Source organism: Miscanthus floridulus, chromosome 13 (assembly GCF_019320115.1).
Source record: "Miscanthus floridulus cultivar M001 chromosome 13, ASM1932011v1, whole genome shotgun sequence".
NCBI lineage: Eukaryota > Viridiplantae > Streptophyta > Magnoliopsida > Poales > Poaceae > Miscanthus > Miscanthus floridulus.
Window position 1 is genome coordinate 31,439,185 of NC_089592.1, and position 12,055 is coordinate 31,451,239.

The following is a 12,055-nucleotide window of genomic DNA, read 5'->3' on the forward strand; positions in this document are numbered from 1 at the left end:
AAAAGTTGTAGATCTCGTCGAGATCTATAATTTTCATATAAAAATTATCTTCATTTAATTCTGGAAAAAATATGATTTGATATGATTAATATATCTTAGAAAAATCACATCTTTTTTTGCATAATTAAATGAAGATATTTTTATATGAAAATTATAGATCTCGACGAGATCTACAACTCTCTAGTTTTGAGTTTTTTCATTTGAAGTCGTTAAGATGCTAAAAAAAATTAATGATATATTTAGACTTAAGGGTATTTTTGACTTTTCACTCATGCAGCTCGACGACGTTAGAGCTTAAACTGACGAAAGTGGCATGAAGGGCACACAAAAAGTTAGAGTAGTGACGCTAAAGACCGCTGAACTTTTCCCGCTGAACTTTTCGAGAGACGTATTGCGATTTTTTTTAATGGCACGAGGAATTCCCCGTATTTGTTCTGGGTGGGGATTATCGCCCCTCGCCGGTGATTTCTTAAAAAAAAGCGGCAAGGCAGCTTCCCGGCGATCTTCCGTGGACCGCGCTGCCCATGGTCGACGGTCGCATTCGTCGTCATCGTCCATAGCGTGGCGCCATCTGAGCCCGTCGTACTACCTTAGGCGGCCGGCGCGCCTTGCCCTCCTCCTCGTCGGCTTTGTCGCCGCCACCTTCGCCGCCTGGAACCGCCTCTCCCTCGTTCGCGATTATGAGGTAAGACTGAGCCTAACGACGCGCCCGATCCGAGCCGTATTGGCAGGGGATCTGCCTGATTGCCTGCGCTAGCTAGCCTTTTGGTACCTGAAACGCGGAAGGTTTACTGATAGCTGAAGACTTTGATTAAAGATTGTATTTTTTTGTGGGTTAGAATTTAGGAACTGATCGGGATCGCTTGTTTGGCATCTGTCACAAGTCATTAGAATTTCGACTAGCTTAATCTTCTGTTTCATCAGCTGGTTTACACTTCACTATTCTCTATATTTTCTCTATAAAAGTATAAATGATGTTTTGGAGTGAAATAATATGTAGTCCTATATTAAATTTTCTTCCCTTTATGCAGTGCATTGTATAAATATGTTAACTTGTTCCATCATGTCAATTAACAACCTTGTTTTATTTTTTTATTATATGCTTGCAGGCTGAGATATCCCGATTGGATGAGGAGGTAAATCAGCTGCATGACCAGGTACATGTGTGTGCACATTTTGTTACAACTTAATGTACACTCTATAATATTGCTTTGCCTATGCGACTATGTGAGTTATGTTGATTCTTTTACAGCCAATTCAACCTTTTAGTGGGTTGCCACTTTTATGTAGTTAAGAATGGCTGGAATTTCTCTGGATGAAAATCTAAATATCGAAAGCATCATCAAGAAACATCATCTAGAAGTTGACCCTGTCAATAATGTGAGGAGTAAAAAGGTTAAGGAAGCTATGCTTCATGCTTGGAACTCATATGTAAAGTATGCATGGGGACAGAATGAGCTCTAGGTTTGTTTCACTTGTACCTACTCTGGTAGCTGCTTTCTTTTAAATTGTATTAAAACAAGCTTTAAAATTATTTCATTTTGCCTTTTGCATCCCTTAATTGTCCAGCCTCAGTCAAAGAATGGTGTCAATAGTTTTGGTGGCCTTGGGGCAACAATTGTGGACTCACTTGATACACTACATATAATGGGATTAAAAGATGAATTCCAGAAGGCTAGAGAGTAAGCTCCTTTTTCAATGCCATTTGTTACCATAAACAGAATACAGCTCCATCTCGTCCATGTTCAAGAAACTAGATTAAGTTTTAATCTCGTCTGCATGGCTAGCCATGTTATGTTCATCTTTTGGGTACCACATTGTCAGTTTGCCCTTTAATTACTAGCATAGAAGCATTGCTGGCCCAACAAATGGTAGAACTAAGTTGGGTCCCCTCACTAGAATATACATTCTTTGCTTGTTGGAGAGTTTTCCATGCAAAAAATGTTTCTGTGGGTCTCCCGAGTTCCCAACTCATAAGCCTACCAATGTTAGGTATTGCCATCACTTGCTTGGATGGGCAAGACAAGTGATCGTGCATGCAGTACTATGCATGAAGTTTTAAGACATAGTCATTTGTACCGAAGTGGCTGTTCACTTGCATCCCTTTGAACTTTAATTGCAGAGTTGAGGAATACAGGTTTTGCAAAATGGATTAATTTCTGTGCTTTATTCCACATCTTGGTTGGACTAGACACATAGTTTATTGTTAAGTTTTGATCTGGCTAGTGGTTACCATATCTTTCATTTGTATCCAGTAGTCTAACTTTTGTTGTTATTTTAGGAAACATATTAGATCGCTGTAGTGCAAAGTGTGACGACAAACATTCCCATTATATGCAGAAGTAACTAGAAAGCTATCAACTTGAGCAACTGTTTACATGATACAAATTATTGCGCTTCTATTAGCATCATTTGATAAAACTAAATATAGAGATGATGTCAATCTTAGGGTCCTTCTTCGGTTCTGCCTCATAGTTCAGCCAATAGTATGCTTATTGAGCGTGATCTAAATCTCCCTATACTGAAGAGATCATCCTAAATTTGTCAGTACTCTATTTGGTTATGTATCCTTGCATTTCATTAAGTGTCGGATCTTTCTAAATCAATGAAGTTTGGTTCTTTTTCATCGAATGTTACAATTGTTGACTTCTATTTCTGCTAGTAAATATGGCATAACTCTTTAAAAAATGTGAATATGGCCATATGGCATTGTCCCCTGACAGCATGTGAACCCCTTGATTATTGAAAGTAGACAATACTTGCATTTATCAGTTATATCATATATTTCTGCTCTAACTAGTGTTTCTTGATGATGGCAGCTGGGTCGCAGAATCATTAAACTTTGACAAGGATTACGAAGCAAGCGTGTTTGAAACAACAATAAGGTCTGTTATAATATTTAACTTGTTATATTATATTAGTATCCTGAATACTTTGCCTTTGGATCGTAGTTTCTTTTTTTCCCTTTACTTTGGGGTAACTATGCTGTGTTAATAAATTGTCTAAGCTTGGACTCTTATTATTTTATATTCAGAGTAGTTGGAGGTCTTCTCAGTGCATATGATTTGTCAGCCGACAAAATGTTTCTAGAGAAAGCAAGAGACATCACTGATCGACTGTTACCCGCCTGGGATACGTCATCTGGTATCCCATACAATAGAATCAACCTAGCTCAAGGACGGACGTACCCAGTGCAGAGAGCTCCCGCTCTGTGCGGGGTCTGGGGAAGGGTGTCAGTTGCAAGCCTTACCCTCGCCTGTGCAATGCGAGGAGACCGCGACTCGAACCCGCGACCTTCCGGTCACAGGCAGTAAGACTCTACCGCTTGCACCAGGCTCGCCCTTCAATCAACCTAGCTCAAGGCCAGGCAAATAATCCAGGATGGAATGGTGTAAGGCTCTACTTTTCTATTTTCCAACTGGCGAGGTAGTTTGCAAAGAACTTCATTGTAATAGCAATCATAATTATTTTTCAACCATTACTCTTAGGAAATATGTTTTTCATAATTGTTGTGGGTTGAGGATTTCTGACCTTCTATTTATTGTAAACATAGATATATTCAAGTTGACTGTTGTACTAATCTTGTTAGAAATTGACATTGTCATATTTTATCTATGGACTTCCATTTTACAGGGTTGCAGTACACTTGCAGATTCAGGCACAGAGCAACTTGAATTTATAGCTTTATCACAGAGGACTGGAGATCCAAAGTATCAGCAAAAGGTTTTTCAAACTTCCATCACATAATGATTTTAGAGGCAAAGCATAAGAGTCATGCTTGGTTTCTTCATTTTGTTCCTGCTGGTTGCAGCTAAAGTACTAGATACCTATATGAAGAAAATGATGATAGACTTGGTGGTCCAATGATCTAGTCATTGTTTCACTGAGTGTTAGACTGTTAGTCATGTCAGGAGTTGGTTCAGATGGAGCTCGAGTCCAGGACAATGAGGCTAGTAGATTGGGGAAGAGGAAGAACTCAATTATGTCAGGTTAAATTTGAGGGCCAATTAAGTTATGTTGAATTCTCAGTTTTTTTTCCATTTAGTACTATATATAAGTGTCTGCTGTGCAATAGATTGAATCATGTATTCACACCAGAAAAAAAAAACATTTTCTTATTCTCTGTGAATTGTAGTGCAGCCTCTCTAGTTTCTCCTCTACCCCACTACCCTTTTCCTAATGCTGTAGACTGTAGCACTTGGTTAGGTATGCATACCAATACCATCTTTTCATTGAATTGTACAATGAACAGTGCATGGACTGTGTACAGTGTTACCACAAACTGGTGATCGTTCTCAACTAGTGTTCATGAAACCTAATTTTCACTTATTGTAAACCATTTACTCTGCTGATACACTTTCTAACATTCACCCCTTTGATTTGATTATTCATACTATGGAAATCTCACTGGGAGCATTGTTAAATTTTAGGTGGAGAATGTAATCAGGCAATTTCAGAAGATATTCCCTAGTGATGGCTTGCTTCCTATTAATATAAAATCCTCATTCGGGAGCTGTGAAACTGCACTAAAAAATTACATTTGGTGCTATGGGAGATAGGTATCATAATTTTTCTTAACTCGTCATCATTGTGCTATACATTTTCCAAAACTTGAAAATCTGTTTTATAGATAGGCAAATTCACACTTTCTAACTAGATTAGTGTGAAGTTGTTTTTCATCTAACTGCCTTATTCATATCACAGTTTCTATGAATACTTGCTCAAGGTATGGATACAGGGTAACAAAACTGAAAGTGTCAAACATTACAGGTTCAATACTATAATCATCCTTTGTTCAGACAGTTTGTCAGTTATGTTCGTCAAAGTTTTATAAAATCCGTTTTGTCCTTTTAACCATGTTAGGGAAATGTCAATGGAAGGCCTGTTAAGTTGGACAAGGAAAACTTCTTCTAATTTCTACTGTGTGTGAGAAGAATGGGGATTCGTTATCTGAGAAGGTAAAGAATCCCCATGGAGCTAATTATTGACACTGGATTGTTGTTAATAGTTGTCCTATATATCTTCTGAAGTTCTGATTTGTTCAGCTTATAACTAGAACAGATGGATGAACTTGCATGCTTTGTGCCCGGTATGCTGGCATTGGGAGCGTCAGGCTATGGCCCCGAAAAGGCAGAGCAAATTATGAATCTTGCAAAAGAGGTGATCTTTCTTTCATCACCATATGTGTTTTTTTTTTTGCTGATTTGTATGACATTTAAACCAGTTGTAGTTGTAACTTTGCATATTATACTACAATTTTTTCCATACAGTGCCGACATATTTCTCTAATTTTTCCACCATTGGAGGCTTCTGCCTATTCACATCACTATTCCTAATCTTTCTGTTACTGCAACTGCTGTTTGTATCAGGTAACTGCTACCTATAAACCAATATCCTAAAATTAACCCAGAATCACAGAATGACACACTTGAGCATGACCTTAGAAATATAAGGTGTCATGTCGCATGTTGGTTCACCGAAAAATATGGATTTTTTTCTTTTTAATGAATGTAAAATGCAATGACCTTTTGGGTGTCAACTTTACTGAGTTAGCCTGCTAAAGATGTTAATGATATAACTAGTGTACTATATTGTACTGCCCAAATTATACTACCATGATAATTTCACAGTGTTAGACTGGATAAATTATGTATCAGAAAACAGTAACCACAAACCAGCATAGTTTCCCATTGTAGCTGTGAAGCCATGTTAGAAATATAATCTGAAGTGACTAATAATATTCCTGTTTTGTACAGAACTTGCGTCTTTTCACATACTCTTTCTTAATTTCGTGTTCTTATTTGTTTTCCCTATATAATCACTTTGATGTAGCTTGCATGGACATGTTATAACTTCTACCAATCAACTCCTACAAAATTGGCTGGAGAGAACTATTATTTCCATGGCGGACAGGTTCAGTTACAACCTGTATAGTTCTTTCATTTTAATCTTTCCCTCTGCACTTCACATAATAGGATGCTATTTCTTTACTGCCATAGGACATGGTCGTGGGCACATCATGGAACATCCTTAGACCAGAGACTATTGAATCACTTATGTATTTGTGACGCCTAACTGGTAATAAAACATACCAAGATTGGGGTTGGGACATATTCCAAGCATTTGAGAAGAATTCCCGTATAGAATCTGGATGTGTTGGTCTGAAAGATGTAAGTTCTCATCATACCAACATAGTTGCCAACTTGCCATCCTTCGAAATATTCTAATAAATATTTTTTTTTTAAAAACTTTTGGGTATTTAGGTGAATACTGGTACAAAAGACGACATGATGCAGAGCTTTTTCCTGGCGGAGACACTCAAGTATCTGTACCTGCTGTTCTCCCCGCCATCGTTTATCTCGTTCGATGAGTGGGTCTTCAACACTGAAGCCCACCCACTGAAAATAGGCACAAGACATGACAATGAAGGTGGCTCAGGCAGTGCAGAAAGTAAGGGTATTGCTGACTCTGTAATCCAGCCACATGGAAGGAAGCATGGAAAACCTGAGTAGAAATTGTCCGGTGCAAAGTACAGGGCTTTTGCTCATGCCATCTGATCTTGACTTGAATGACAAAGGAAATCCATCTTCATGGAAGCTTGGGATTGAAATGGCGAACGTCACACTACCGTAGCATTAGGGCACACGGCTGGATGAAACTAGAGGCAGAATCTGTTGGTATAATTTGGATAGTGACCTTGTGCATTATAGCACAGTTGAGTACAGATTACAGAAACGACAGTTGTTTTTTATCGTTCAATCTCACTATATAGGAAATTTATTTTGCCCTGTCATGTACCCATTTTCACGTGTGTTGAATGAATTACAGTTAGGGCATGCTACATGACCACCAACTTGGACAGGTGTAGTAGCAGGGAAGTAAATTCTCCATGTACACCGGAGATGGCCTTATGGCAGTTCTAACGGTGTATTCATGATGATTTTTATCCTTATTAAATGACTTGCCACGTAGGCAAAACGCTGACATGGCAACATAATTAATGAAGAAAGAGAGCAAAAATCATAGAAATGGTTTTCTCATGAAGAAATCAGGTCTTCTCTCGACCCAATGCACCAAGAAACCATGAAATCGCCATTGGAGAGAAACCACCAGTTTCTAGCGGGCTCGTGCCGCACTCTCATTAGAGGAAGAAGATAGAGTTGAGAGAGAGAAAGAGAAAATAATTATTACTCATAGAAACAATAGGTTGGAAAGCAGTACTTTTTTGGTGCGGTATCCTATGTTATAGAAACTACTAGTTTCTTTCGTTGGAACTGCCCTCAGAAGTGTTGCCATATGACCCATATACCTTCGTGGCGAAATTGGTATTGGGTAGTGCAACCGCACTGTTAATATTACCAATGCCAAGAGTCTAGCCATTACCGAAGGAAATCAAATAATCGGGAGAGAATAAATGTCGGGCTATTTCGTACTTGCATACCTTAACTTCTTTTTTATGTGTTCAAAATTGTATGTCCCTAGTGAGGCCTCCTTGCATACCTTCACTTTGGGGTCCAATGCTTGTGACCAAATGTGTTGTCTTGAGTGTTCGGCCATGCCAACCTTCTTTCTTTCACCTTAACTTCTTTTTTTTTCACTTGCATTTGTGTTTTAGTCATTCAAACTAGGCCAGTAGGTCTAAGTGTCATGGATCTTTTATTATTTATGTTTGCTGCAGCCGAACACCGCGGCTGCAAGCCTCCTCACTGTAGTTGTTGAAGATTGGAAAGTGACGTTAACGATGTGTGTCATTTGATTTAGGAATGAAATATAAAGGATTATGCAGAGCACTCAGCTGTTGAGTTAATTACTGTTTGCTGCTAAGTTATTGAACCATTTCCTCCTTGGGCAAACATCTCTACAGCATTCAGTGTTTTCTGATTTTGTTTCCTCCGCTGTCCGCTCCATCACCGAATGCGTACCTGATTGTCGATCTGCAGGTGCATGGTTCATGTCCGGCCTGTGAGGTCTCCACTCCGGTGGGCCAGCGCTGAGACTCGAATGCCGCAGTTACGCCGTACATAGCAGCAGCCCATGCCCCATGCACAGCCTAGGGCCTAGGCACGTGCGGCCTGAAGTGACACTGCGAGACTAGAGGCTGGGCAGCACGTCACGTGTGGGGGACCTCGTGCGTGTAGGTCTCAATCTCGAGGAGCTTGTGCGGTGCAGCAGCCTGCAGGCACAGTAAGACGTACACACAGCTGCTCTGCCGCTATTGGCCGCAGCCTGTGATGTGGGCCTCGCTTGTCATATGGTCCACTGACGCACAACGTCGGTTCATCGTCACATAATAAGGGCAGTTCATGGCCGGTTGATGCCCGGTTTGGTTCGGGACAAACCGTGCCACGCCACATGTTAGTCGTGTTATAGTTTTTTCTGATAGTTATTTGGTTTACTATCAGTAACTATACTGTGTCATGTTTTTTTTAGCACCCTATCCTAATACGTCATAGACCTATTTTCTTAGTTAAACTTTGTCACAAGTGTGGCTTTAATTTTGCTCAACAAATTTTCTCTGGCAACCACAGTTTACCAAAGGTTAGGCACGATAAATTTTAATCACCAACCAAACAGACCCTCGTTAAGAAGGCTTTGGGCCTTGGGGTATTGTTTCCCGTGCTAAATTAGTAAGACTAAACTTTTTCGTAATATTTAGGCTATGTTTAGTTTAGCTTCTCGAAAATGCTTTTGAGTGCGGAACACATTAACCAAGCTGATGGAATCTGAAGGTATTTTTTTTTAAAACGTTGGTTTCACGTGTACAATTTTTATAGCATATTGGACATTTGGTTTCAGCTTCTTCTTTTCCAAATGGTTAGAAATAAAGAGATGTTTCAAAGGGAGATAGAGAGAGGGGATATGTTTCATATTTGTTTCAATCAAACAGCTCACCTCGATCTTTTCTACAACACATAAGTAGCTCACAACAATATTTTTCGTAGGTCACAACAGCTTTCTAAAGCTTACAACTGAATCAAACATACCCTTAATACCATGACTCATCTAGAGTTGTAAATCAAGCCAAGCGAGTTCATCTGGACCAAACTCTTATCTTCACTCTCATCTTAAAAATAATGTCATGCCATTACAAATAATTGCATATTACTTCATCTAAAAAAATGTAGCCCCCTATTAAAGCGGACGACATATGGGTTCCGTTCGGTTTGCTGAATCTTGGCTGAAAAACACTGTTCTAGCTGAAATATTGTAAGAGAAAAATATGGATTCCGGCTGAAAAAAAGAAGCCAAATAAGCTAGATATGGGATAAGCCAAACAGGGGCCCATGGTTGAGTTGAGAGAGAGAGAGAAACCACTCTTTATAATAATGGCACAAACACGATCGACGTCCGGTTGACATGACGAAACAAGGACGAGTTAAAGTATGGAGATTATGCAATTTCTTTTTAGTTTTTCTTGTGTACATATGTGATGTGTTTATGATGTCTAGGCTACATCGTCCTTGACTCTACAGGACATGTGCCTCTACTTGTAATAACATTGATCTGATGCATATGTAAAAGAGAACGTTTGAAACCCGAATGTTCTCCATATCTTTAAAGAAAAATAGGACACTCCCGCTGCTCTGGTTGATTACAAATCCCAGTGTTTTTATTAATCTTATGGTCTATATGTGTATTGTAAATTTTGACCATCATAAACATATATATAAGAAATATAAGTGGATTGAGGGATACATACAGATATAAACAAAAGAACATCACTGACTTACTTCTCACAACGGCTTAGAAAAAAAAAAAACGGATTTTCGATTGATTGTGTTGACCACACTGGCTGTCCACACGCTTAATTATAATTATGATCAGTTCACAATGTCTAATTTTCAAGAATTATTGGTAATAATGCAATGATAGTTAATTAGGTACTTCATGCATATGTGCCGCCCATATGTCTTGCTTTTAGGTTCCAATCAACTCATCAACAGAGGTGCAGTGGCTAATGACTATGAGGTTATAAACGCTTCCATGTCCCTCCTTTCCTTTTTCATATATACGTAACACATAAACAAATGGAAAAAAAAAAACGCGCAGGCATATATCCATTTTATCCAAATAAAATCTAGACTGATTTGACTAGTGGAAGGAGCAACGAAAGCCAGCTCATGATTGTTACTTTCTCAAATGAAACATGTGGGCATACATGCATATATAAACTAACAGCTACTAGTGGCTAGCTAAGTTGAATGTCGTATCAATGTAAACTTTTTCCTAATAAATCTATACCTAATATTAAAAAATGAAGTGATTATTTCGTTCACGCCTTTTTATGTTCCATAATACCCTTGCGTCTCTCCTTATGTCGTATAGAACTCAAATGAGTTAGAACCAAATGTGTTTATGTGTCTAGCAAGGGTACAGATGATGTGACTATTATACAAATTTTCGAGCCATGTATAAGTCGTTAAGATGACCGAGCAACAAGTAATACGTTCTGTTGCAATGTACGTATACATTCGCTATTCCAATAATAATAAATCAACCATGATGTGCTTCGTCTGATCCATTAGTTTATTAGGTCGCATATACTTGCTTCGAAGAAGAACGGTTGGTTGCTTTGCTTGAAAGCAACAAATCAATTACATTATCAAAGCTAGACGTTCCAACCAGATTGTTGAAACAAATCAATGTCGCCTGCCAAAACAAGCACTAGTTTGAAAATACTAATATAACGAAGCATGTTGCTGTGGGAAAGCTATTCAGTTTGTCATTATCCAACATTCCAACCAAGAGGCCATATATATAGTACACAAAAAGCCACTTTAATTAGGCCATGGGTCAATATATTATACCTAATTAAGAAACAAAAAGCATTTCCATGTGGTACATAAGAAAGAATGTTTCCCCATATGGCCCTCCCCAAATGCAAAAAGTAATCATACAGTGATCATGCATGGACCCATCCATTTGTGGATATATCTTCCACCTGGCTGCCACGAGAATATGAAACTCAACTGTAGAGAGCTAGCTAGCTAGAGCGCGTCTTGTGCCACCCAGCAACAAGTCAAACCAACCAAAAGGTGGAGCCGCCGTAGCGGCTGCTAGATGCACACACACTGCACACACATGACCATCGCTAGTGGCTAGCTGCTGCTGGGATCTCTCGTCTTCCTCCCTGTGTCTGCATATTGTCTTCTACTCTCATCTTCCAGCTATATCTCACCCTTGCTTGCTTCCCACCTGCCCCGCACGCATCCACCTAGCTCAACAACCTTCTAGCTAGTCGAGGTAGACACACAGAGTGAGAGATCAGAGTACGACGATGACGTAGAGGTAGTAGCAGGATCGGACGACGATGGCCTCGTCAATGGCGGCGGCGTGCTGTGGGGTGGCGGAGGAGACGGTGATGGGGGAGCAGAAGGCGCCGGGGGCGTGCCCGCGGTGCGGCGGCGCGGTGGTGGCCACGGACGTGGAGAGCGTGCGGCGGGTGCTCTGCTGCCTGCCGCTGTGCGTCATGAACAAGCGCAAGTTCTCCTGCTCGCGCTGCCGACGAAGCCTCGCCGCGCTCTACACCCACGCCTAGCTAAGCTACGTAGCTAGCTCCTGATATTACCATGCATTCTGAGATTATTAGCTAGCGTAGCGAGCTTGTCCGTCCTGCTAATTGAGTTTCGGCTTCATATCATATTAGCAACGCAAATCAGCATTAGCAGTAGCTATGCAGCAACCCATCTGTTCGTTGAGTTTTATTTGGTCATGTCTAGCTAGCTAGCTGTTGTTACTTCTTGTGTATTTGAACTTGATTGATGTTGGGACGCAAGATCATCAATGATTCATCATGTTTCGAGCAACTTCTCATTTCTCTTGATTAATTTGCTCGTTTTATGTTATTGTTATATAGGAGTATATATATGTTATTACATCCATGCATATATATATATATATTTCTCGCAGCGGCCACCTCAATATATTGATAGATACGTGGTCGTCCTTTTCTTGCCTATCCTTTTCCACACTGTGGATAAAGTGTGTGTGTGACCCCATCGTACGTTTGATTTCTTTTTGTCGAAAGCAAAGTGCGCCCTTGCTTGCAGTACTT

The 12,055-nt window shown here is 39.8% G+C and overlaps 1 protein-coding gene and 1 pseudogene across 1 annotated transcript; both read left to right on the forward strand.

The window, feature by feature from the left end:
* Nucleotides 1-479: 479 nt before the first annotated feature.
* LOC136501355 (mannosyl-oligosaccharide 1,2-alpha-mannosidase MNS1-like) lies at nucleotides 480-6,759 on the forward strand (annotated as a pseudogene).
* A 4,300-nt stretch (nucleotides 6,760-11,059) lies between these two features.
* LOC136502253 (uncharacterized) lies at nucleotides 11,060-11,769 on the forward strand. The gene has a single exon (XM_066497714.1). It carries the CDS (start codon nucleotides 11,312-11,314, stop codon nucleotides 11,537-11,539), a length of 228 nt encoding a protein of 75 aa, XP_066353811.1. The 5' UTR covers nucleotides 11,060-11,311; the 3' UTR covers nucleotides 11,540-11,769.
* Nucleotides 11,770-12,055: the final 286 nt, after the last annotated feature.

Bases quoted from the DNA above. Each gene is read 5' to 3' on its own strand.
- LOC136502253 (XM_066497714.1), top strand. From the start codon at position 11,312: ATGGCCTCGTCAATGGCGGCGGCGTGCTGTGGGGTGGCGGAGGAGACG.